The sequence below is a fragment of the Ochotona curzoniae genome, unplaced genomic scaffold (assembly GCF_017591425.1).
Source record: "Ochotona curzoniae isolate NIBS_2020 unplaced genomic scaffold, NIBS_Ocur_1.0 contig_1014, whole genome shotgun sequence".
Taxonomy (NCBI): domain Eukaryota; kingdom Metazoa; phylum Chordata; class Mammalia; order Lagomorpha; family Ochotonidae; genus Ochotona; species Ochotona curzoniae.
This window is the reverse complement of record NW_024464920.1, coordinates 40,026,419-40,053,424: the sequence shown is the minus strand read 5'-3', so window position 1 is coordinate 40,053,424 and position 27,006 is coordinate 40,026,419. Positions and strand designations below refer to the sequence as shown.

At 40.8% G+C, this 27,006-nt stretch overlaps 1 protein-coding gene across 1 annotated transcript in view; it reads left to right on the top strand.

Annotated features, from left to right (window-relative positions):
- The first annotated feature begins 1,009 nt into the window (after nt 1-1,009).
- The window catches only part of CUNH12orf42 (chromosome unknown C12orf42 homolog), a 109,680-nt gene continuing 83,683 nt past the window's right edge, over nt 1,010-27,006 (top strand). Inside the window, exons 1-2 of the mRNA XM_040987993.1 lie at nt 1,010-1,060; nt 8,705-8,809. Coding sequence (XP_040843927.1) covers nt 8,804-8,809 — 6 coding nt within the window. The 5' untranslated portion in view covers nt 1,010-1,060; nt 8,705-8,803. The remainder of the gene's footprint in view (nt 1,061-8,704; nt 8,810-27,006) is intronic.

Here is a 27,006-nt window from a genome sequence, read left to right as displayed (position 1 = left end):
CTTAATAATTTCAACACAAAGGCTTGGTCTGAAAAGCAGTGAATTTCTCCCCCCCCCCCCCCCCCCAGAAATGCAGAAAAATGGTTTTGTGCTGCTTAGTTAAAGCCTTTTGCTTCCTCTAAAGTTGTCAGATCTGGAATGGGGGACATCTAAAACGGACTTGAGGCTTTCTTGACTCAGAGATCTTTAAAAACAAGCTGGAATGTAACCTGGCTGCAAAGATACTAGCCCATGGGTCTGGGTGTGGGTGTTGGGGTGTGAGGTGATATGGGGGTGCGGGGAGTTCCCAGTCTGGAATTCTGGTGTGCCTGTGGTAAATGACCACTTCTCTGCATTTCTTGCACAGGAGTGGCTAGCAATCAGTCAGGTTAGATTTTTTTTTTTTTTCCTAAAAAGCTATAAATCATGACTTGCAATTAAACCTTAGCAACTTCTTGGTGCCAAACTGTGTCCGGAAGGCTTCCATGGAGTCCTCAGGTGAAGGTAAATGACTTTTACTCGTGCAGTTCGCGCCCTGGATTACGCGGGGGGTGGACACGCAGATGGGGAAGCAAGGACACATTTTCCTGTAAGTTTTTAACCCCAGAATTCACTGTTCTCAAACCGGCCCTGTCCCCTTCCGCAGTCTACCTCTGCCCCCTGCTGTTGGCCGCATTACTCTTTCTTTCTCCGACATTCAATGCCATTTAGACAGCATGGAGAAGTTGCTGGAGAGGGGTCATTTCGGGGTTTCCGGGAGAATTTTTGCCCTAGAACTATCCCGGCCAGGGAGCGTCAAGCCATGTGGCACGCACAGGCCCCTCCATCCTGCTCGCCATTCCCGTTCCGATGTCACTCCTATTCTGATGTGGAAGGCTGCCCGGCGCTGGGAGTGGGACTGCAGGTCCAAAAGTCAAAGCAGCAGAGTGGAAGTTTGCAGGAACCGGGGAGCGTCTCCCAGCGATGCCGACCCCATTGTGGTTGCCCGGCGACTGCGGGGGCGCTCGAAACCGCGCTGCGTCCCCGGCCCGATGGCGGAGAGGGAGGCCTCGCGCGCTGGAGGGGGCCCACGCAGCTCCAGGTAGACGTGGGTTCTAGGGGCGCATCGCCTCAAGGCTGGGGGAGACCGGCTCGTTTGTCTCCGCCTCCTCTTCTGGGCGGGTGGTCCCCGGCCCCTTCTCCCAGCAGACCAGGCTCAGGGTTGGGGGATGGAAAGGGGGGCGACCGTGCAGCGCCCCGCCGCCACCGACGCCGCCTCGGCCGGGCCAGAGACGCACACGCTCCTTAATCCCCCGCCCCCGTTGCCCGGGCGACGGCCCAGACGAGCAGGTGATGCATTGACAGCGAGCAGATGGTCCCCCGTGGAGGGAGCCCGGCCCACAATGCGCCCCGCGCGGCGATCCCACTGCCGCCTCCCTCCCGGCCGCCTCGCTGCCGCCCGCATGCTAATACGGGCCGGGGCGGGACGAGGGGCGGCGGTAAGCCCCCTTCTTGCGGTGGCTCCGGCTCGCCTCCGACGCCTGCAAGCCCTCCCCAAGGCCCGGCTCCGGGAGCGCGCCTGGCCGGGAGAGAGGCCCTGCGCGTCGTCCCTGTGCCCCCGCCACGTCCTTCCAAGTCGGCTCCCGCCCAGTTCGCCCCGAGTGGTTAATTTCCATTGAGGTCCACGCTCAACCGCTCCTGCAGTGCCCCTTAGCCTCCTCCGGCAGCCCCTGCACACATCTGCTCCCTGCTGGCATCTCATTTTCAGTCTCCCAGTACCGGAGGAATGGCTGAGCTTCCCTCAGCATCCCCACCCCCGCAACCTGCCCCAGCCCGCCCGCTCCTCCTAGAGTTGGCCTAGACTCTGCGGAACGCGTTGGACCGCATTGTGCTTGTATCTCCCCACCCTGCACCCCGGGATCTTTTAGACAGCTTCGCCCAGCTTTTCCTTTCTGAAATTTAAAAAATAAATCACTTTTCTGCGGTGATCAGCGTACCGCCTTGCCCCCCTCCTGGGAAGCCCTCCCATTCACGCACCCTCCTCCTCCCATTCATCTGACAAGCCCCCCCACTACCCCCCCCCCTTTTTTTTACCCTATTCACTGCTGTGTGGCAAATTGAGGCGATCTTGAAGTAAGGGCATGAAAACTGCTAGGGACTATTCACAATTTTAATACTAACTTCATAGCTGTCACATAAATTCATTCCCTGGCTTACTCTATAATGGCCAAGTATTTTAAGGGAAGAAGAAGAAGAAAAAGAATCTGAAGACACTGCCATGGTATCTTTCTTTGATTTGCAGGTGTTTTGTGAAACCATTACTTACAGTAACTGCAGATAGCTGCCACATACAGTGCTTACAAAAAAAACAAAAAAAACAAAAAACAAAAAACCAAACCATCCTCTTTCTCTTTATTTTACCGTAGTTAAAAAAAAAGTGTCAATAAAGGCTCCAAATTAAAAAAAAAAGTAGTGGACACAGAGAAAAAGAGACTAGTGAATAAAGTTGGGACAATATGGGGTCACAGAGCTGTGGAAACTGATGTCCTAGTGTAGCTGCTGAGAGGCATACAGAAAACTTCTTGTTTCTTGATTTTTATGGAGATTTGGTCTATGGCACGGAGCGCTCTCCGAACAGGTTTAGAACAAGTGCCAAAGAAAGCAGTCTTTACAATAAAAATCTCTTCTGTTGGGCTTTATACCCACAAACACCTGTGGTTTACAAAGGGGCATTGCAGAGGACAAAGAAGGCCGGGCTATTGTGGGGGGAAATGATGCCTCGTGTACCCAGGGTGTAGGAGAGGGTTGTTTCTTTTTAAAACTTGTCTTGGATCTTTGCAGTGAGCAGAAAAGCAGACTTTTCTGAGGACTCATAATATCTTCTTCAAGTGCTGCGGACTCATTTTGAGCCCTCCTTTGGATGAGTCCTTCAACGAGTGAAGGTTATTATCACCAGAATTAAAGAAAAACTGACATACATCTTGAAGACAGAATTTAGAAGTAACTGATTAGAGTGGTCACTTTAGGGGCCAGTGGCATGGTGCTGTGGGTTATGCAAAAAATTGGCACCGTGGCGTTCTATATCAAAACGCTGGGTTGAGTGTTGGCTGTTCAGCTTCTGATACAGTTCCCTGATAATGCGAAGGCATTGGATGAAGGCCCAGGAACTTGGCCCCTGCCTCCTATGTGGAAGACCTGGATGGACAGAGTTCTAGAATCCTGAATTTCAAGTTGGGGGAGCCTCTATTTGGTTCAGGGAAAGTGTGGACATGGCTCGTTTATAAACTGGTGTCCACTGGGACCCAGAGTGACTAAGAGCTGAGAAGATTGGGCCGGAGAGGTGTGTGTGAAGGGCCTCAAGCAGAAAGCACTTAAGGGAGCCGAGCCCTTGCAGGAAGACCGGTGCTGTTGCTGGAACGCTGAGTGTGGGCAGAAAACCCAAGCTGAGGCCGGGGGGACTGGCAGGGACCAGCTCCTACAGGACCAGGTGAGGCTTGGAAGCCGACTTCGTTTTTTTTTTAAGAGACCTAGAAAGCTAGTCAAAGTTCCGAGTGGGGCACACTTTCCCAAATTCATATAGTAGTCCAAGTGGGCAGAGTATAATCAAATCAACCAATTATTGCATTGTGAATATCAATGTTAGTGTTCTAAAAACTCCAGAGCATGGTGAATTCATCATCCTGATAAAGATGTAATGTATTATCTCCAGTGGATACTATTTCAGGCTATTTTAAAATTTGGAATTCTAGGGTGAGATATGTAACAATGATAGAGTGATATGCAGAATCGCGTAGGAATTCTATCAAATATCAACAATTTCTTAGCAAATTTTATAAATTACTAATTGATATCTAACATACTAAGCTATGTTATTGTAAGAGTCACTATCATATCTGATAGAAAACATGGATTTATATTAAAGCTACAAACAAGGATGCTTTTCATGTAGTTATCATGTTATATTGTTCCAAAGATTTTTAGCAAATTAAATAAATTATGAAATAGAAGTATGCATTATAGCCAGTTAGAAAGTAAAGAAAGGAAAGTTCATTAACTGTAAATAAACTTTCCCCCTTATAAAATATAAGAAAAATTGGTAGATGATCGTGCCAAGTAAGGTAGTTAGATAGTTGCATACCAAATACATACAAAATTCAGTAGCTGAAAATTAGTAATGAGGCACGTTAGGAAACAAGACAGGGGATTTTCTGCTTCTAAGAGAATTGTAGAATGGTTATCCTGTTTGATTCTAAACAGACTTACGCTTGGTAAGATATTTTTCAAGCCTTGTAAATTGCATTTATAAACTGGTATTGATACTGAAATCCTCAGAAACAACTCAGATCAGAACTTGGCAGACTTGTGCTGAGTGCTGGGAATGAAGATGTCCATCTTGCTGGCAACACAGATGATGGATTGTTAAAGATAAAACTGGGAGCCTAGTTGACACACACAGCTAGGATTCCCAAAGTCGACACTCTCAGTGTAAGAATGCATGATAAATAAACCTGATGTAGAGATGAGCTCAACAAGAAAAGCCGCTGGGTGCTTGGAAGAAAAGCAGTCTCCATAAGCCAGCCCTTAGAAATACAGAGGTTCTATTTCTTGCTAAATATTGGAGATCTGAACAGCCTCCAGTGGAGAATTTTAAATGACCTTTTATTAGATGGATTTTGGAAGATTGTAAGCTAAACACAAACTTCAAAAGTTTTCATATAAAAATTCAAAATAAAACGATCTAAAAAATTTAAACATAATTCCCCAAGGTTAACAGAGAGGCACCATCTCAGGAGATAATAGCAGAAAATTATCTCAGAAATATGTATTCTTAAATAAAGAAACCATCTGCTAGTAGATTCCCCAAATGGCTGCATTGGCTGGAGCTGAGCCAATGTGAAACCAGGAGCCAGAAACTTCTGGGTCTCCCACATGGATGCAGGTGCCCATGGACTTCAGGCATCCTCCACTGCTTTCCCAGTCCATAAGCATGAAGCTGGAAAGGAAATTGAGCAGCTGGAACAGGACGGGGACACGAACCGGCATCCATAGGTGAGGATTTAACCATTGAGCTATTGTGCCAGGCTCTCCCTCTGTTCCTGAATAGGGACAGAACAGATTTCTTTCCTCCTTCCATACTTCTCATCTTCTTCCTCTTCTCCTTCTCTTTCTCTTTGTCTTTTTAGACAAATGAGTGGGGTTAGGAATTGATAGCCTTCTGGTGGACTCTTTCCAGTACAAAATAGATCCCTTTAATTGCATAGAGTGCAAATATTTCCATATTTACTCTGGGGCTTTTTTCCCCCTGATGGAACATATTAATTAAAATGTTTTTGTTATCCACATAATTACATAATTTCTTTCATGTTTTACATGATTGACATCTTTGGACCTATGTCTCACATGTCTAATATAACTGGCAAGAAGAACTTGTATAGCTACCAAATATAAACATCAAAATAATTATTCTCTAGGGAGAAAGAGCACTGATGCAAAAAAAAGAGGGGGAACTACATAATAAAAATAAAGATTCAATTTATTCAGAAGATACAGCAGGGGCTGGTGTTGTGACGTCTATCAGGTGAAGACACTGCCTGTGATGCTGTGGTCCCAGTCCTGGCTGCTCCACTTCTGATCCGCATGTCTGCTAACGTGCCAGAGACGGCAGTGGAAGACGGTCCAAGCACTTGGTCCCCTTTAAACCACGTGGGAGACCCTGATGATTCTTGTTGTGGCCATTTGGGGGAGTGAGCCAGTGTATGGAGCATCTCTCTCTCTGTGTAACTCTCTCTGTAACTCTGTCTTTCAAGTAAACAAATGATTGTCTTTGAAAAATAAAGACTATATAATAATAAACTTTAATGTAGCCACTTAAAAATGTTCAAAATGGATAAAAACAAGATGGAAAGCGTTACAAGAAAAAATTGAAAATCTAGTTCCCTAGTGGCAGATTCTAATGTTATGTACTAGTAATGAACAAGTTAAGCAAATAAGAAAAGTCAAGGGTATGGGTAATTTGAATAGCACAAGTAATAATATTGATAATGAATGGCTGTAGATTACATACAGAATAATGGACCCAAATGTACATGGAAATTTATAAAAATTGACTACATTCAGATTATGTAAGTATTATCAATAAGTTTCAAAGAATCATTATCAAACTAATTTCAAATACAAGTTTACAAAGTAATGACAGCAAATTCAAAGGCCTTAGAAATGAATGATAATGAAAATGTTTCATTTCAAATCATTTGGACAATGTGGCATTAGAAGAAAATACAGCTGAAATTCCTTAGAAAAATGACCAGATGTGGATAAATTCAGAACATGCGGTACACAATAAACCCTCCAAAATGTTAAGCAAGATAATTGGAATAATGGCTACAACTCATGAATCAGAGTAGTCACATAAAAAGACCCAACAACAGTAAAAGTTGGGTCTCTTCAAAAATTTCACAAAATTGACAAATTTTGGCAAAGTTTATTAATAGAGAAAAGAGAAATGTATTATGAATAATATTGAGAATTAAAATAGACATAGTAAAATAGTATTTATTATACTCAAAAGATTATAAATCAGTAGATATTCTATACACATAAATGCCAACAAATTAAAAAATCTATAAAATAATTTTTTGTAAAAACAATTTATCAGAATTGTTTCAAAAAGAAATATAAAACATAAAACAACCCTACAACTATTAAATAAGTGGAGTCAGTTGTTTAATTTTTCTAATAAGGAGAACATCAAAATAAGGTGGTTTTAGCAGTATGTAAAAACCATTACCAGTGTTCAGAAAAAGAGAGTGCCCCCAGGAGCTTATAACCTTGATATCAAAATGAGGACCTGGTAAAGAGAGGAAAAGCCAGGTTCAATCATAATCATTTGAAAAATAATAAATAAAAATCTAAGAGAAAATGCCAGAAAAACTAGCATTATGATATAATAATAAGAAAATACAGTGTGACCAAGTATTTTCACCCTGAGAATGCCTGCTTTGTTTAATATTGGAAATTGGATTAATGTAATGGTACAGTAACAGATTTAAAGGCAAAATATGATATTCTTACAAGATATAGGGAAGACATGCAATAGACTTGACCATCTGTTCCTAGTGTAAAAACAAAATAAAAAACGGTTGTAAACTATGAATAGAAGGGAACTTGCTTAAATTATTAAAGATATCTGCAAATATATTTTTTTTCTAGTCAAAATACACTAAGTATTAATTTTGACAGGGACAATGACAGATTCTTGCTAACATCAGAAACACTGAGGCATTGTTGGCTTCCCATGAAGAAGGTAACTAGGGCTAAATGAGAACCCCACTGCAGGATTATTAGCCTGTTTTGGTCTCTTGTATAATTTTCTATTTTTTATGCCTCCTCCTCTCTTTGTCTTTCCTTTTCCAATACTGCAACACCTTTGAAACCAAATTCTCAACTTCCCTATGGTTGATCTAAACTCCCCCATGATTGAAATATGTCAAAATTCAAGTCTCAGAAACACAAAGCCAAAATTGTATGTCAAGGTGAATAAAAGCATACACACACAATATTGAAAACTTATATATTTAAGACCTATAATGAGATATTTAAGAGCATTGGAAATGCTTTCCAATGTATTGGAGCTTTCATTTTCTCTTGGGATAGTATGTACATTTAATGACTTTCAGAACTCATGAGGGTCTGTGTAAGAGAGGGCCAAGATTTATTGCTTCAGGAGACTGGAGCTGTATTTCCTTCACAGTAAATCCCAAGGAAAGCAAAAACAGATGCCCCCGACTACCACAAATTTTCCATGCTACTTTAGAAGTGAAAAAGTTATAAACATAAAAATTTGAAAAGAAGACACAAAACTGTATTAGTAGCAGGTGATAAACTTGTTGTTAACAAGACCCCAGATAAACAACAAGACTAATTTAAAATAAATAATAAATAAATTTAAAAATTAAATTATTAATTTTAATAAAATTATTATTAATAAATAATAAATAAATTTAAAAATTTATTTTTGTTTAGAATACATGGATACAGAGGGAAAGGGAGACAAAGACAGAGAGGCCTTCCATCTGCTTGTCCACTTCCCAGATGGTTACAGTGTCCAGGGCTGGATTAGGCTGAAGCCAGGGCCCAGGAGCTTCCTCCAGGTATCTCACCTGAGTACAAGGGCCCACGGACTTTTTCCATTTTCTGCTGCTTTCCCAGGCCATAAGCAGAGAGCTGGATTGGAAGTGGAGCACCTGGGACATGAACTTCTGACCATATGGGATGCCTGTTCTACAGCCAGAGGCTTAGTTTACTATGTCATGGTGCTGGCTCCTATTTTTGGGAATTTAGGTAGTTTGCTGTTTTAAAATAATGTGTGAAAATAAATTGCATTTCTGTATTCTGGAAATGATTAGAAAAATATATTTTAAAATATATCATTTGTAATACACCCCATCCAAACAAAATAACTCCAATCCTATCTAGGGTTACATTTTATAATGGAGTCAGGATCTTTATATAGAAGGAATTCTAGCACTGAATCATCAGCTATTGCCTCTCAGGTGTCTTGGTAGGAAACTGGATTGAAAATTGGAGGTAAGACCTGTTTCTAGGCATTTCAATGTGGAAAGCAAGTGTCCCAAGAGAGGCTTAATCCAATGCACAGGAATGCCCACCCAGCATCAGTGCCTTAAAGAGCAGCTTCCACATTTTTGCATCATTGTAAGCCCGCTCTTTCTTCACCCTTTGTTTGTAGAGAATTGAACTCATGAAATGGTATCAAAATTGATGTAGAATGGCACGTTGGCAGAAGAAGGATTCTTGCTGACTGAAAATCAGATCCTTTGCTATCAGGATGCAGGTAATACCTCCTTTTTGTTTGTTTTAGACCAGTAGATTTGCTCTATTTCTGCCACTAATTATGGTTTTTGATTCTGTGCTATTGAATTCAAAGCTTAGTTTATACATTTATTCACAGTATAATTTTAGGAGCCCTAATGAACATTTCTACTAGAAAATCTTGAGACACAGCTCACATTTCCTTTGTCATTCTATCTTGCACATTTGGCTCCCCAAGTCTGTGGGTCTGCAGACCCAAGTCTGTGGGTCTGCATCCATGGATTCAGTTAGCTGCAGATTGAAACTACCTGAAGAAAGAATGGCATTTGTAATGTGCATGTATGGAGCTGTTTCAGTTACTATTCTCTAAACAATCTGGTCTAACAATTATCTATGTAACTTTTGCATTATGTTAAGCCTTATAGGCAATCTAGGGATGATTCAGAGAGTACAGGAGGATGTGCATGGGCTCCAGGCAAGCATTTTCCTTTTTACAAATGGTTTGGGCCTCTGCAGATTTTATTATTTGCTGTAGGTCCTAAAAGTATGCACGTGTGGATCCTGGGGGAGGGAGGGTGGCTGTATCAATAGCACGACCCCACACCTTTATCTGTGTGCTCCCTGAAGGCGACCAACGTTGGTCCTCAGAAGTTAACTCCAGGATGTTAGTAGGCAACAGAAGGAAACACTTCGCTAACATGTCAGCAGAGCTGAGAGCACCCTAGCGATGTTTGAAGAGATCCTGTAGCAGCTTTTTGTCCAGTTGTCAGCAGGGTTGTGCTCCTTTCTGAAACAAGAGGGAGTTGACTCCTTGCCTTTTCCAGATACTGTAGGCCACCCCAAACTCCTTGGCTCAGATCCCTTTAATTTCATCTCTCGAGTCAGCAGGGGTGGTTGGGTGTAATCTATCTTACAAGTCACCACTGTGCCCTCCTCTTCTATTTCAGTTTCAAACGTTCGGGACTTAGGATCCCACTGTGAAAACCTGGATAGTATCCCCACTCATGGTCCCTAACGGAATCATATTTACAAAATTCTTTTTGCCTGTAGAGTAATATATCACCTGTTCCAGGTGTTAGGATTGAGGTCTTGTGGGAGCAAGGTACAGCAGGTTCACAACTGTTGCTTCCTCTTTGTGCCCCTTGCTCCTTCTCCTCAAGCTGCGTTGCCACACCCGGTCTCCAGGCTCACTTAACCTCCTCTGGAATGGAATGCTCTTCACTGGCTTTTCTGCCATGACTCGCCTTACTTGTAATCCATCCTGTGTTTTCTGGTCTATCACCTTACTGTGCACATTTTCTTAGTTGTGTTTCTCTCTCCTCTCCAGCTGCTCTCTGAAAGGTGGAGATTCCTGGGTGGTTTTGCTTTCTTGTGTTTCCTGAGATCAAGACCAGTGCCTGACACATGGCAGCTAAAGTTAATGCATGAGTGAATGATTTTAAAATGTCATCCCTGGATATAAATAAACAGCTTATGGTAAACTGGACCCAAACTGAACCTGTATCCTATGGAATAGGAGTTGAATTCAAATGGAAGCATGAAAGAAATGATAATTGCCCTTGGCTGTTTCACTGAGGGTGCTGTTTGGCTGTATAATCTGACATTAGCCAGTGATGGAATCAATGTGAAAGAATAAGCATTCTGTGAACATCACTACTATTAGTTGTGGTTTTTTTTTTGAGAATAGAGATTTACAATAATAATAATGGTAAAAAAATTACTATCAGCTTGGCTTCTACTTTTGGGGGTATTTGTTATGTGTCAGTACTAAGTCATTTACATAGATTTTTTTTTCTAATCATTTTCTTGTGAGATCAAGGAACACATGCTTACTGTTTTATTTATCTAAAAACAAGTATTCCAACTGCTCCTTTTCACTCCTGCCAAATGTTTCTGAGATAGTCCAGATCCTTTGTAGTAGGTGTTTGGTGGTTGACATGTAACCCAAGTCAAGCCAATCAGTGAATATTCTTCTACTCAATGTTCAGAACAAGATGGGAAGAGAGGGTTCCTTTTCCTCTTGGGTCATAAACCATAAACATATGAACCTCAACGTGTGGTCTGTGGAGACATAGAGAAAACAAAATAGGAGTCAAAGGGTCTTGACTTATACAATATAGATATTCTGTTTCCACTTTCTAACGAACTAATGAAAGGTCTCAGAATGGCCAGGTATTTGCCAAAGTCCATGTAGTTAGTAAATAGTTAAAAATTGAGAGAATCTGACCCCTATCCCTCTCAGTCAGCCAGACTTCAACACCTGTATCTTACTAACTTTGTTGTAAAGTGTCCTGGTATCCCAGGTTCATAAACAGCCAGCTACTCTTTCCATTCTGGTTTGGCTCATCAATATATCTTGTATTTTGATGAGTTTGTTCACTTGAAGCTGTAGAGCTGGAAAGACAAACAGGCTCCTCATCTTTTGCGCTCATTATGGTGGGACAGAAATGTTTACCTAGAGTTTGTGTTCAGAAGGATTTGAGGTTTCAATTGGTCTAACAGTCAAGGAGAAAAGTGGAGTAGGGAAAATAAGCTCAAAATGTTTTAGAATTGAGCTTGCACTTTGTTCCATGCAATTAGCACAGTTTAGCAACCAGGGAGTGTTAGACCAAAGACTTCTGTTCTTTGCGTTAAAGATTATTTCTGTTGTTGACCAATAGCTCAGTTGTGTTTTGACTCAAATCCCTCGGTAGTCTCTTTAGCACAGGAGGAATTGAATCTTCCAGTGAATATCTTCCTCTACAGATGCCCAGACAGTTCTACCCCACAACGATAGGAACGGTAGCATGACCTGAATTTAGATTCTGGAACTGTGTGTCATTCATTGGACTCCTCCTTTAGGGTGAGAAGGCTGCTAAATCACGACCACCCTGGAAAATTGTCACGCATTGGTATTGTTGAACATTTTCTAACCATCAAATTGGGCCTCACGTTTTGTTGGTTGGAAGTTCCATTTCTTCATCTTTGCCCCAAGTTACTTAGCAATGACCAATCAAACTATGCACCCACCATATTGTTTTGCATGTTTGACTAGAACATTGACAGATTAATAGGAAGGGTAAATAGCAGAGCACAACTGCAGGGGCCCAGTGTGGGGCAGCAGGATTGACTGCTCTGGACTTTGTTGTGTTTGCTCAGAGGAAGCCGCTGCAAAAGCCTGCTGGGATGAGGTGACCCGGGTCATGGGCATTTGTTTCTTGTCTCTATAGCAAACCATTGTCTTCTTAATGGAAGATGGCTTTTTCTGAATCTACATGGTTCCACCAACGAGGAAGTATTTCCCAGTCCAGTGTGTGCTCTAAGACACACACACACACACACACACACACACACACACACACACACACACTCACACACAAAGGCCACACAAAAGTTCACATTTACTGCATCCCCTAGAGAATCCTTTGATTTAGGTTAACCAGCAGAGAAGCCTAAGTTGGCAAAGTTTACCTTGAGGGCCTCTAAAACCTTCACTGACTCACTGCCAAATCCCAATATTTGATGTTGAGAATTTTATGAAGTCTCAAGATGACCCAGCTGCCTCACCTTCTCTTGGTTCACAAGAGTAGAGCCTGATAACATTTAGCACTGTTGGTTTTGCAAACCCTGGCTTTGATAGAAAGCCATTTCAATCACAGAGTTGCTCTACTTCGATGTGAATGAAACACATAAGCAGTGAGAAAATCTATTCTGGATAGCATTTGATCAATCAAAAGTGGTAACTTCACTTAAATGTTTCTGCTTGATATCTTTGAACATGGGTGATTTCACACCTTCAAAGTTGTCTTGATCTGTTGAATGAAGTTTATTTCTAATAAAAGACTCCAAAGGATGCCAAACTGATTTTTAAGTGATCATTCTTACCCTGCCTCTGTATCTCCCTGCTATATGTTAACATGTAGGAGAGAACATATACATTATATAATAAGCATAAATATGCTATAATGTTTTGAAAAATCAGCCAGTCACTTTTGGATCTGGAGAGAGAGAGGGGGGGTAGAATGGTAGACTTTTTCATTTTGGGGGCCTTAATTATTCTTTTTCGTGTCTGAATGCTCAAGCCATTTTCTAACTATTTATTTTTTAAATTTTCACTTCCTTTTCTTTCCTCTCTACCAGTTTACTTACTTTTTCTTTGTGTTCCTCACCTTCCTTGAGTGCAGGGCCTCGGAAGCACATGTGTTGTTAGTGGTCCTGGGGAAAACTGTTCTAATTGTCTGTTAACTACCTTAGGTCCCATTGAGCTGGTTGCATTTCTTAAGCTGATAAAACACTTTGGGACCACAGACAGACAATGCAAAACACAACTTCCCTAAACTCAAGGAATAAAAACTGTTAAGTGACATGAAAAGCTAAGGCCTTGTTTGTAGCTCTTGGGACAACCATTTCACATATCAGGGTGCATGGTTCAGGTCCTGGGTTCTCTCCTAACTTCCGTTTCCTGATAATTCATATGCTGAAAAGCAGCAGAATGTGGGTCCATTACTTGGACCTTTGTCAACCATATAGGAGATCAAGCTGGAGCTCCAAGTTCTTGGCTTGGACTTGATCTTGACATATTCATGGATATTGTTGGCATTTGGAAAATGAACTACTGTAGGAAAACTCTCTGTCTTTCAAATAAAATAAAAATCTAAGATTAATCTGAGTATTATGAAAAACTAAGGTATCAATACTGAAATGATAAGTTAAATCAATCAATGTGAATTTTATACCTTGTCTGTTCTTCTGTGTGCTCCTAGGACACTTAAAGTCCATAGGGAGAGGCATGGAGAAAATAATTATGCAAAGAATTGCAGCTCAGCATGCCCATACCATGGTGGCAGAACACTGGAGGCTGCAGACACACACAGAGAAGGCCTTCACTCTGATTATTTGTGACCCTGAAATCTGCATATTTTTCTTAGATTTATCCTTTTCTGTTATAATAAACATTATTATTTTTTTTATTGGAAGGGTAGATTTAAAGAGAGAGAAGGAGAGGAAGAGAGAGAAAGCTCTTCCATCTGTTGGTTCACTCACAAAATGACTTCGATGGCTAAAGCTGAGCCGATCCAAGAATTCAGGAGCTTCTTCTAGATCTCTCACATGGGCACAGGGTTCCAAGGACTTAGTTCATTCTCCACTGCTTTTCCAGGCCATAGTCAGGAAGCTGGATCAGAAGTGAGGCAACCAGGACACCAAAGATTTTTTTGTTGAGCAATGATGCTGTCCCCAGATTTAGCCTTTGTGTAAGACATACAACACACAGCAGTTTGTGTTGATTTCTATGATTGAAACTTGATAAAACTTGGGGAAAGCACTTGGCTTTTAAGCTTTGTGGAAATTAGAATTGCACAGAACATTTGGTCTGCCTGCAGTTAACCTGGTACTCCACAAATATCTGTGGAATGATTTGATGAGACAAGGCCATAGACCTTGACTAGTATTTATTAGCTATGGGACTTTCAACATAGCCTAGGGTCTGGTTTTTCATTTAGCAGATGGCTCTGCAGTGCTCACCCATGCCACTTCATAATCATGCGATTGTACTACTGAGCATGTACTATATGAAAGTCACCAATCTAAGATTTTTACATTTACATCCTAGCCTCCACAATGAAAATATGGGCACAGATTCTAGTCTTATGTTCACAATCAGAAGGTCATGTAATAGATTTCTGAGGAATATGAAGTATTGTATTATTCACAGAAAACATTCCAGAAGACAAAATCATGAGCTTATCCTTTATGAAATTCCCTCTCTTGTCGGTTACCCTGCATCTATTCCACATTGCCTTTCTTTTCTCATATCCATTTTAATTGAGCAACTTTAGATAGCAAAGTATTAAAGACCTCTCAAACATCTTGCAAGGAAAAAAAAATTATTTTTGAGTGTCTGTGTTGCAGACCTGAAACCAGAAAGCCACCAGGATCTGCTGCCCTACTGGGGACCAGCTTCTCCGTGGCTCTTTCCCTCTGAGCAGCATAGTGTCTGTGTCTGCTCCGGCCTTCTGCCTGTGCTGTGGACTTCCTGAGGAAGTGGGATGTGGCTCGTGGTTTCAAGAACAAAGGTTCTGTTAGGAATAATTTGTGAACATGTTCTAAAGCCACAAAAGGGTCTAAAGAAGAGACTTGGAAGTATAACCAAGAAAGGTATTTTCAGTGTCAAGGTTGATTTCAAGAAAACCTTAGGTTGTGATCTTCATTTTTATCTTCTCACCATAAATGAGCCCCAGACAACTCCAGGGCAGACAGCAGCCGAGAGGAGTAGCTTGCATTTCAATGCAAAAGACCTCTTGAGATGTTTTCAGATGGATCAGTGCCCACATGGGATCCTGGTGCATTCAAGGCGAGGACTTTATCCATTATGCTATCGCGCCGGCCCAGATCCTTTTTCTTAATGACAATTTGCCTCTCTTTTGCATGACTCCTCACTTCTAGAAGGTGAGGTTGAAGAACTGCTATGGGTAGAGTCTAGTAATAGTGTAATGATGTTGAATAATTAATGCAGAAAAAGCTCACTAAGCCACAATTCAAAGTCTTCTCTCTCTCTCTAATCTTTCCACACTTTAAATCAGGTTTATTTCACCAAAAATCACTACTTAGGAATACTGGGAAATAGAAAAATTCTCGAGTTTCAGACTTGAGTTTATCAATTAAGAAGGGTTGGGAAAACCACTTCACCTTCAGTTTTTGACTTAAATGTTCTTAAAGGTGATTTGTAGTTTCCAGTGACTCATTTTGTATGTTTTTAAGTGGCCAAATATGTTAGTTTTATGAACAAATTTTGCTATCCTCAATGCTTTTCGAGTTTGTGTACTTGAAAACTAAAAAAGGTGATATTTGATCCGCATTTTGCCTGTCCAGCTGTTACAGATTAAGTATTGTGTTGGTGAAAGTGCATTAAAGTAACTCTTCTATGCTCCTGCTGAATATGTGTAATTGGCTAGATTCTGTATACACAGAATGTTGAAATAACCATATATGTTGATACTACTTATCTGAGAATTGATCTTAAAAATACAACTTGATTGTGAGATGAAGTTTTATGTATGTGAATGCTAATTGCAGTGTCATTTGTACATATGCAATATGAAAATTTTGTATATTGTTCAATAATAGAAACACATAACTTCAGTGCATACAATGATGTCATAACTACAGAGACAAGATTTTCTAAAAGTGTGTTCGCATACAATATATTTCCATACATATATTAACGCCTCCATAGAGAAAAACTGTCAAGATATCTAGATAGAGTTATTGGTGATCCTTTGTCCTTTATAGAAATTTCCCCCTACTTCCCACGAAATCTGTGATGAACATCTACTCAGAAAAGAAAATGAATGGCATTGATAAGAGAGTGCTTGAGGAACTTTATGAAAGTGCTCATGTTGTGATGTAATGGGCTAAACTGTGACCTGCCATGCTGGCATCATGTATGGGCGCTGATTTGAATCCTGGCTGCTCCACTTTGGATCCAATTCCCTGTTAATGTGCCTGGGTGAACAGCAGAAGAATGGCCCAGGTGCTTGGTTATCTGCATCTGTGTGGGAACTCAGGGTGCAGCTCTGGGTTCTAGGCTTTATCCTGGCCTAGCCTTGACCTTTGCGGCCCTCTGGGGAGTGAGCCAGTGGATGGGACATCTCTTAGGACCTTACCCCTCTCTATAACTCTTTCAAAGAAGTCTTTTTTAAAAAACGAACTTCATGTAAGAGTGGAATTGAAAGATGAGTTTATTTTGGTGCAATGATTTTGATATCCATGTATAGAAAGATTTTCAAAAAGTTCGTGGAAAATGTGTATGTTGAAAAACTGTACATGAATTACAAACTTTTTTGCATTAAAATGAATATTTCTTTTACTTCAATTTTTGCACAGACTTTTTGAAGTGTCCTGTCTTTTACACATCTTCTTGTTTTCCTTTCTTGTCCGTCACCTTCGCTGAAAAGGAGGGCTGGCAGGTTAACGCCTCACAGGGTCTGACTCGTGAACATTGTGGCTCTGGTTCTGCCTCTTCCCCAACTCCCTGCTCCTTCCAACCTCAATGAGACATCCTATTCTGGACAGTGACTTAGAAATGGTGGAGTTCGGTGGGCCTGAGAAAGGGAAAACCAGCAAGAATCTCTGACAAGAGACTTTTGGTGGCTGTGGGAGCCTGCAGGCATTAGAGCCCAAGGCCTGCATGTTGCCTCTGGGTAGAAGGCAGCCAATCTATAAAGCTGTTGGTTGAATTTTGCTGGAGGAAACGATCCCTGCTGTGTGAGAACATTAAGAAATTACAATGGAAATGCTGTCATCACCAACTCAAATGCCCTACAAGGTTGATTTTAGTGTGGTTTTTCTGTTCCAACACTCAAGATTCACTTGTTAGTTATACCCTTCCTTTCCCTTCCCTTCCCTTCCCTTCCCTTCCCTTCCCTTCCCTTCCCTTCCCTTCCCTTCCCTTCCCTTCCCTTCCCTTCCATCTTTCTTTTATTTGGTTTAGTTCTCTTCTACTTAAATAATTGGCAGTTGTGCCTCACCAAATTGATCTCATGATGGATTACATCGTCACAACCTGTAACCATAATACACTTATACAGGGGAGTTAAGGAGAATTAGAAAAAGATGATCTTATACATTAATCTCTCAGTGAATCTTAATGATCCTTGCCACCTGTAATGATCCAAACAGCTGCTATTATTATGTGGTATGGATTACAATGTTTATGTATATTTTCAAATCTCATTTTCTGTTTGAGTCTTGTAATGAGTGCATTTTACATCATTTTCCCTTCACAGTTGGAAATTGCAGAATGGTTTTCTTGTTGCATGGAAAACCGAGGCTCAAAGCATTTAGACATCTTGCTTAATTTCACATAAATGGCAATTGACACAATTCAAATTTGAATTTGAAAGGAATGACTCTGAGCACCCGGCTATTGGCTATTAATGATGATTTTTAAAAAGATTTAATTTTTATTTGAAAAGTAGAGATGAAGAGAGAAGGAGAGACAGAACAAGTTAGCTTCCATCAGCTCGTTCACTCCACAAGTGGCCGTAGTGACTGGAGTTGAGCTGATTCAAAGCCAGGAGCTTCTTTTGGCTCTCTCACATGGGTGCAGGGCTCTGAGGACTTGAGCCATCCTGTGCTGCTTTCTCAGACCTTAAACAGGGAATGGGATCAGAACAGAGTGCCAAACGTGGAAGCTTAGCTTACGAAGCACTACTTCACTGAACCCCTAACGATGTTCTGCTCTAGGACTCTGCTCAGACCCTAAGTGAAAGAAGTAGAAGAGTGGATGCATTGTTTTAGCACTTTCTCCACAGCTGGGCTTTAATGGGCAATCAAGGACACTACCGTTTCTTCTGTAATATTGATCTCATGTCTCATGGACAGTGCTTTAAGCGATCTGCACACATCTGGGGACTTGCTTTTCTGCTTTTACTCCTTGAATGTATGGGTTTGTCTCTTTTGTAGTAAATAACACATTTCTTGAAAACAATAATGTCTTCCCTTTATCTAAAGGGCTTACTCTTTGAGTAACACAGATGTAATCTTTGTATACATGTGATTTGTGTGTGGTTTTTAGCAGGCATTCTAGTTTGGGTTGGTAGAGAAAGCCATCTACAGCACCGCAACTATATGCATTGCAGCATTATGAGGACTCTAGCTTATGACTCTAAAGAGTGTTTCTTTGTTCTAGTTTACGTTTTCTGCAACTTGTCAAAAGTGAAAATAGCTTTTTGCTTTCTGAATGATCTTTAGATGAATTCTGTTATCTGAATCTTAAATGCTACACTATTTACCTTTTAGTCCAGGTTAAGTAGACATGCAAAAGAGCTGGATATTTTGAATGTGATTATTTTTCTTTAAAACATTTTATATTTGCATAGCACTATGAAATTTCCAAAGCTCTTTTTCATAATTTTTTTCTTTTGATCTTTAAGATAACCCAGGGAAAAAAGCGAAGTAGATAATTTTATAGCTTTCTAGTTAAGAAAATGGAAATTTCAAAAGGTTAAATACATCATCTAGAATACTGGATGTGGACTAAGTTCTTTAATCACAGTCTTAGCTTTACAAAAAAAGGAACTGAGTTCCCAGAAATTAGGTGACTTATTTAAGGTCACCTGCTGGCAAATGCAGAAATCAGACATGAAAGCAGATCTTCAGCCTAGTACATCTGGGCTCTTTCTATCACACCATAGTACCTCTGATCCAATTCCTTGAGTATAAACACAGATATCACAAACATAATAGGATTTATGTTCACATGTCTGTAAGAGATATTTACAGAAATATTTTATAATGCAAACTGCATTTCAAAGGCAGTCTATGCATATTTCTCTAATCAGGAATGTATTGTTCAGCTTCTCAGCCAGCCTAAAATATGCTGACTCTAATTTCTAAGTCTGTGATATTGCCTGTTTTCTAAAATGGATCATACAATGCAGGACTATGTAGTTAGGGGATTGTGAAGTAAGAGGAAGCTGTGAAGTAGCTTAAACATACAGGATACTGTTTTTTGTTGCTTGAGCTAAGTGGTTAGATTATCAGCAGTCTTTTGCATTCTCTTTAAGCATATGCTTGAAGAGGCATATTTGCATGTAATAAAAATAAAATTTCATCATAATTCAATAAGTAGGGTCCTCATTTTATATTCCCATGGAATGTGTGTAGCTTCCCTGGAGCTTAATGTAAAGCAGTATCTTTAATCAGTCTGTGTTGCCACAGCACCCACAGACAAGAATCAGTGTAATAGTGTTGATCTGATCTGGAACATATTGACGATTGCATATAGAAAATCTCAAGGCGATCACGGGTACTCACTTCTGATTATGCCTCAATTCCACTCCTCCCTAACAATAATAATTTAAGCTTGTTAAATGATGGAAGTCAACTGCCAATTATCTTACATCCACATTCACACCACCTCAAGGTTTTGCAAAAATATGACATACATTTATGCGTCACAAAAACACACATATACAGATTATATTTAATCATCAACTTATAAGTGAGTTTTCTTACCAAAGTTAATTTATAAGTAGGTTTTTTTTTATCATTTAAAACACATGATCTCACGGACATTTTCCATGTGAAAACACTAAATCTCTAAAATGAAGCTTACAAGTAGCTCACAGCCTGTGTAGGCTATGATGCCAACTTCAAAACACATTTGTTTGTTTATTATTTGAAATTTTACTAAGACACACACTCTGTCTTAAAGGAGATACTTCAAGTAATTAATCATTTTATTTGCATACCAGACAAAACGAGATCTGCTATCCACTAGTTCACTCCCCAGCTAACTGCAGCAGTCAGGGCTGGGTCATGCTGAAGGAACTCATGCCTGGCTCTCATCCTGGGTCTCCCCCTTGGGTGGCAGACATCCAACTACTTGGGATATCACCTGCTGCTTCCCAGGCTACACATTAGCAGGAAGTGGATCAGCGACTCAATTCTAGGAATTCTCTTTATGCATATGCTTGACGAGGTGTGGGGTGAGGGTATTCCCAAGCGGCAGTTTAATTTCCGTGCAAAATGCCTGCCTCCAGAAGCTGTTTAAAGCAAAACTGCAGCTCCCCTTGCAAGGAGAAGTGATAATCCAAAACAAGAATGAGATCCAGCCCTTAGGGCTCAGCACTGGGTCCTTCACAAGAGAGATGGTGAAGGACTAACCAAATCTATTCACTTTTCCTCCTGAGCATGGAGCTAGACTAAATTTCCCAATACTTATTGCAGTTTGGTGTAGTCGTGCTATTGGTTCTTGTCAATGCATTTATGTAAAAGTGATGGATGCTGTGGTCAGCCTCCCCCTCGGGAATGCTTCATGCTTTTCTTTCCACTGGCTAGAAGAGTTCCTAGAGGTTGACTAACTACCTAAGTCTCTGACTCATTGTGTCAAAGGCTCATCATTGTATGCCTACATAAATTGTCAGATCTGCACTGAGCTTTGGGAATTTATTTATCATGACAGTAGCATAAAATAATACCCCTCTTGAACCACCAGCTTCTACAGTGAAGTCATTTTGGACTGAACTTTTCAGCAAGGTGATGACTGTTAGTGAGACCTGGGAGGAGGCTCAGGGTGCAGGGCAGTTGTGAAGGTAGCTGAAAGGGAAGGCTTCCTGCAGCAGAGGTGTGGGGAAATGCAGGGACACACGTGTCCTTTGTAGTGGGGAGAGCTCAGTCGCAAGTGTTCTCTAGGCCAAGTGGAGCTAATGTCATTCGAAACACTGTAGCAGAGTTTATAAATATCTTGATAGTTTGCAGGATGGCTTTATTTATCTAAGCACTCTTTGTTGAAATGTCCAAGTTTTAATATAAGACTGTGTTTACAGTTACAGAGAATGTGAAGTCTAATTACGAAGCTGTGGCATCCAAGAATATTTATGTTTTAGTTCTGTAATGAGGTCATGTTTCCTAAGAGCTGCCCTCAGCGCTTGAGGCAGTATGGCTGGCATAATGAGATAGGTCTTTCCTCAGGGACATGGGACTCCCCTGAAGGCTGACTATGTCTTGAAGAATCTCCTTCATTTCTTCATGGTTAATCCGGAAGGCCTCTGCCCAAACTTCCTTCTTTTCTTTCCTCTATTCATTTGGGGTCAGCTTTCTCCTTCAAGTGGTTCCCTAATAAATTTCTTGTACCTTTAACCCATCTGGAGGGTTCTGCTTCTCAGAGGATTCTGTAGGTCCCATCTTTTAGTCTATTTCCTCTGTAAGTATAAAAAGTGATTTAATTCTCTTAAAGTATGAGAGATCTTGTGGTCACCTGGCTTACTTCCTTAACCAGGAGAGATCTTATTATAGTCTACGAATACTAGGCGAGATGTGGTCCATCCAAGAAGCTGAATTGTCAAATTGCGAGAGCCACCAGGAAGAACTTCCTTTGAAATATAGGAACTCCTGATAGTGTTGGAAGAACAAAAATGAACTACCGTTTTCTAAGACCTTGCTGATCTCATTTGATAATTACGTAAAATTCATTTCAGATAGGCAGGTTTACCCCCAAAAAAGGAAGGAAAGGTTAGGGAGCTAAGTGAGAATAAGTGGTGTACCCCCTCATCCCAATCTGGTAAGGGGTAGCGTCAGTATTTGGTCTGGCCTATTCCAAATCTATCCTTCCCTTTCTTTACTCAACATGGTTTTTTTGGAGAGCAACTTAGCAGTGAATTCGTGGAAGCATAGGTCTATTTCCTTTCTGATAGCAGGAAGGTATCCACCCAGCAGTTTTAGACTTTGTGGAGAAAGTCCTCCTTCCATGTTTTGTTGGCTTTGTCCTTGCCCTGCGACATCGTCTTTATGTGAAATGTCTGCTGATTAAAAAGTACAGATTCTATACAGACACAGAGTCTTTTCAGTATACACTATGTTTCCAAGTGGTGATTATGCATGAATGTGCTTGGAGAATTAGATTTCTGTGGTCTTGACTTTAATTGCCCTGTCTAGATATGTGATTAAGCTTTTGTTCTTTGTTTCAAGATGACCAGTCGATGGAGTTGTGCAGTTTTAATTTCGTCTGAAGTGCAGTTGGAGATCAGGCGACAGAGCCCAATGCCTTTCCCCACCCCCGCCTTTCTCTTTCTCAGTCACTATGACTATTGTCTCAACATTTTCAGGTTTTATTAAAGGAAAAGTAAGATGAAACAGCATTGAGTTGTGGCTAAGTTTCTGAGTACAAAGAGATGTTTAGTAAAAAAAAAAGTGTAATACAAAGTGGGGTACAAAGATTGAATTTTGTATGTGCCATTACCCCCAGAAGGTAGAGCATATAAAAGAGACACTTGTGGAGAGTGGAGTGAAACATAACTTAGTATAAAATGATAGCTCCACATCTTTGAACAACTGTTTCCATGGCAACTCAATCAAATGCTTGAGAGATCAAACTATTTAGGCAACTTAACTAGATGTCTTCTTGACAATATGGGAACTAAGTATTTTTAAAAGCAGACACAGTTAGATCCTCATTCGACTGACCTGGATTGTCATACTGCTGTGACAACTGGAGGAACAGTGCAAAAGAGGTAGTAACATTAGTTAAGACAGCAGGACCTAGCCCCTGTCTTCAGGAATGCTCAGCTTGGTGGGGTCTATAGCAACCTGCCAAACAGCCAAGAGGGTCCTGCTACTTCTCTGCCCTCAAGCCACAGAGGAAGAAGGGGCAGGGTAGCAATCTTCTGGTCACAAACCTGAAAAAGAGAGAAGAAACTTTCCCAATAGAAGTCTTCCCCTGCCTGCTTTTACTAACAGTATTTAAAGTTGCTTTTCATTTTGGGGAAATGATATAGAATACAGTCTGAGTTTCATGTGGAGTTGGAAATATACCCATATATAATATATGGGTATATGGGATATATATATATATCCCATGGTAGAGTGGGGCCTGAGTGAGATATGGAAACTTTTTAGACAGGAGTATCGATTCTGGGAAGCTTTCTGCAGCCTGGGGAAATTGGATGAATCCTAGGCTGCTGTTATTCCCTGATGCTTCCATGGTAATGATAAAGTTGCTTCATTTGATTTGCTACATGGAGATTCTATCTCAGAAAACTCATACAAGTGACAGAGGAACTGGTAGATGGAGAACCAATAAAATACAGAATTACTTCAAAGACTTGTGGAAGACAGAATTAAAACCTAACTCTATTTTGGTAAAATACATTTGAAGTGTATACATATGCCTATGTCAGGTATTCAAAAAGCTCATGGAAAGTGTGTATCATGAATGAGCTTTTTGGCATAAAACTTTTTTGGCATCTTTTGATACTGTTTTTACACAAACTTTTGAATTTACCCTTACATATAGACAAGGGGTTCTTTTTTGCTTCTTTAAGCATTTTACGTTTTTTATTTGCATACTTTTATTTGAAAAGTAGACAGGAAGACAGAAAGAAATAAAGAGGAAGAAAGAGAGACTAGAAAGAAAGAGATGAAACAAAAGGTATTTTCCATCTGTGGGTTCATTCCCTAAATGCCTGCAAAAGATGGGGCTCTGGAGCAGGACAAATCCAGTACCCTGGCCCCCAAACTGGAACTCCAAGTGGCAGGGACCACAGTAACTCGACCCATCATCTCCTGCCTTCCAGGATGCCCATTGCCTGGAGGATGGATTGAGAGTGGAGCTGGGATGCTGGCATTCTGGAGCAATGGGTCAGGCAGCTGCTTGACACGACAGCATTCCATAGTGGAGTGCATGTAGGGGTCCTGGATGCTCCGCTTTCAATCCAACTCTCTGCTATTGCACCTGGGAAAGCAGCACAGAATCGTACAGATGCTTGGGTGCCTGCCATCTGCGTGGGAAACTCAAATCTAGTTCTTGACTCCTGGTTTTCTCGTGGATCAGCCCAGGCCATTTGCAATCATTTGGGAAAGGGACAAGCTGAGGGGGATTCTTTCACTCTGTCTCTCTCTCATTCTCTCTGTCACTGTGTCTATCAGAAAAGGAAAACCGCGTGGACCTGAGAACATGGAGATGAACTCTTACCCTGTGCTTCTGATTCTTAGTAAGTGACGCTTATCTTAGATGAAAGAATGAGTGAATGTTGTTGGTAGAGAAAAATTGGCTATTTCAGAAGTCTCCAGTTTATCTCACAAACAATCTGAGCTTGATAGGAAGAAAAGTAACATAAAAGATTGCATATTTCTTCTTCTGGTCTCTAAGAAGAACAAAAGGATGGATTTGTTGGTCATTTTAATTTTTAAGATAAAATTAATAAGTCCATGACAGTAGAAGAGGAAGCTCGTGCCCTGCCGGGGTTCGTGAAAGAGTGTGAAGACTTCTCCAGCAGTGCTGAGAGTGGCAGAGAGGAAACGATAGGCCAAGCTTGTATCTTGAAAGCAGAATGGTGTACATGAAAACTTACTTGGGATAAAAGAACAAAAGACTCCTTAGAGATATAAGAACATAAAGCATTTTCAATTAAATGAAGTACATTTTGAACTTCCTGATGTTTGGAGAGTAAAATTAAATTTTCCTGCCCAGATCAGCCTTCTTTGAAAACTTTTTCACTCCAGAACTAGAATGCAAGAGTCATTGTTAAATAAGCCTGGTACAAGGTAAGATTGAATCCAGCCTACAGACATTTGTAGCCATGGGAAGGAAAACTGCAACTTGTGTCCAGGTCATGACCTTGAGATAGAAGATTCCATGGCTTTCACCCTGCTTCTCTACTTGGCCACTCTGCTATATTACCTGAAGGATACAAAGATGAGAGTCCTTCTAATGGTACAGAAAAAGAAAGATTTTCATTTTACTAGGTATATTCTGCTGTGATGCTGTTTGGCTGCTTTCCCTGCGTCCTCTTAATTCTCCGGGTAGCCCATGAGGTGCCACTGACTGAGTATCCCTATTCAGGGGAGAGAAGCTGAGGTTATGACATAAGCTAAATGTCAGTTATCTAGCAAGTGATAATTCTGGAATATGTAATTACAAGATGAATGCTATTTTGTAAAAATCTAAAATATTTTTAAAATTTGAACTGACATATTAAGTGAGCCTATCATTGGTACAGGATGACAAGATTTATTTATTTTTATTGGAAAAAGAACACAGAGAGAAAGATTTTCTATCTGCTGGTCCACTCCCCAAGTGGCTGCAATTGTCAGAGCTGAGCTGATCTGAAACCAGGAGCCAGGAGCCTCCTCTGGATCTTCCATATGGGTGCAGGGTCCCAAGGCTTTGGGCCATCCTGGACTGCTTCCCCAGGCCAAAAGCAGGGAGCTGGATGGAAAGTAAAGCAGCTGGAACACAAACCAGTGCACACATAGGATTCCATTGCAGGCAAGGTAAAGCTTTAGCCAATAGGCTATCGTGCTGGGCCCCAGAATGACAATTAAATGCATGTTCATAAAATGGCATGATAAAACAGGATTGCTAACATGTCTAATTTTTTGATACATGTATGTTTGCACTAGCAATTTTAACAATCCTTGCTTGAAGTCTTTGAGTTTCAGTTCATAATAGTAGTAGTTAATTGATTCAAACATTGGTGCATGTAAATAGGGCACTAGCATAGAAAAACCCATGATATTAGTTTTGGAATTGGGTAACAAGCAGAGGAAAATGGCAAGTCAATTGGTGACAAAGCCTGAGAAAATAGGAAACAACATGGCTGTGCTGGCTGGATAACGTTGACATGTGTCGTAGAATAATGCAAAAAAACTAAGGCTAAAAGTGAAACTTGCGGGGCATAGATAAATTCCAAGCTGTGGCTGTAAGACTGTTTAAGACCTTTTGAAATATGAAGGTGATGCCTAATTAATCCTTTCATCCAGACAAAAAGTTTCTGGGGTTCACAAGGGTATTGTCCACCAACAGTTTGGCACTTACAGAGTGGATGGTCCTGAGAGAGGCATGCTAAAAACAACTGTGGCTATACTTTTAGCCAAGATATTGGAGTGGAATCAGGTTTATAAAAAAGGCCATGGCATTCCTGAATAAGTTGTTGAGAAAGAGTTCCATCAATCTGTCATGAAACAGGCTGAGACTGGCCAAGTTTTCAAATGTCCTCTGCCCTCTTTCACCACACCTCCCATCCATCCCAACTGGACATGAAACGAATGGAGGAAATTACTCAGCTGGAAGACAAGACAACCTCTTTTTCAAACGAAATTCAGTGTAAACGATGCAAGAGCTATCATTTCTCATAGGGCAGAGCCAGGATCTATGGCAGAGCAGTGGGCAAAGAGCCCCAAAGAGCTGCAGACTATAATAAAAAAGTAAAACTGGGCCTGGCGTAATGGCCTACTGGCTAAAGTCCTCGCCTTGAACAAGCTGGGATCCCATATGGGCACCGGTTCTAATATTGGCGGCCCTGCTTCCCATCCAGCTCCCTGCTTGTGGCCTGGGAAAGCAATCCAGGATGGCCAAATCCTTGGGACCCTGCACCTGCATGGGAGACCTGGAGGAGGCTCCTGGCTCCTGGCTTAAGACTGGTTAGTTTCTAGCTGTTGTGACCACTTGGGGAGTGAATTAGCAGATAGAAGATCTTTCTCTCTGTCTCTCCTTCTCTCTAAAAATCTGACTTTCCAATAAAAATAAATAAATTTATTTATTTTTATTTTTTTATTGTTGCTTACATTGTATTATGTAGTACAGTTAAATTTTTAACAAAATCTAGAATTTCAGAAGAAGAAAGTTCATTCATGAATAGTAATACAAAACCATTTGGCACAAGTCTAATGAATGAAATCTGGCATGGCAAATATATTTCAGGAATTATAGGATACACCAATGTAAGATCATCAACT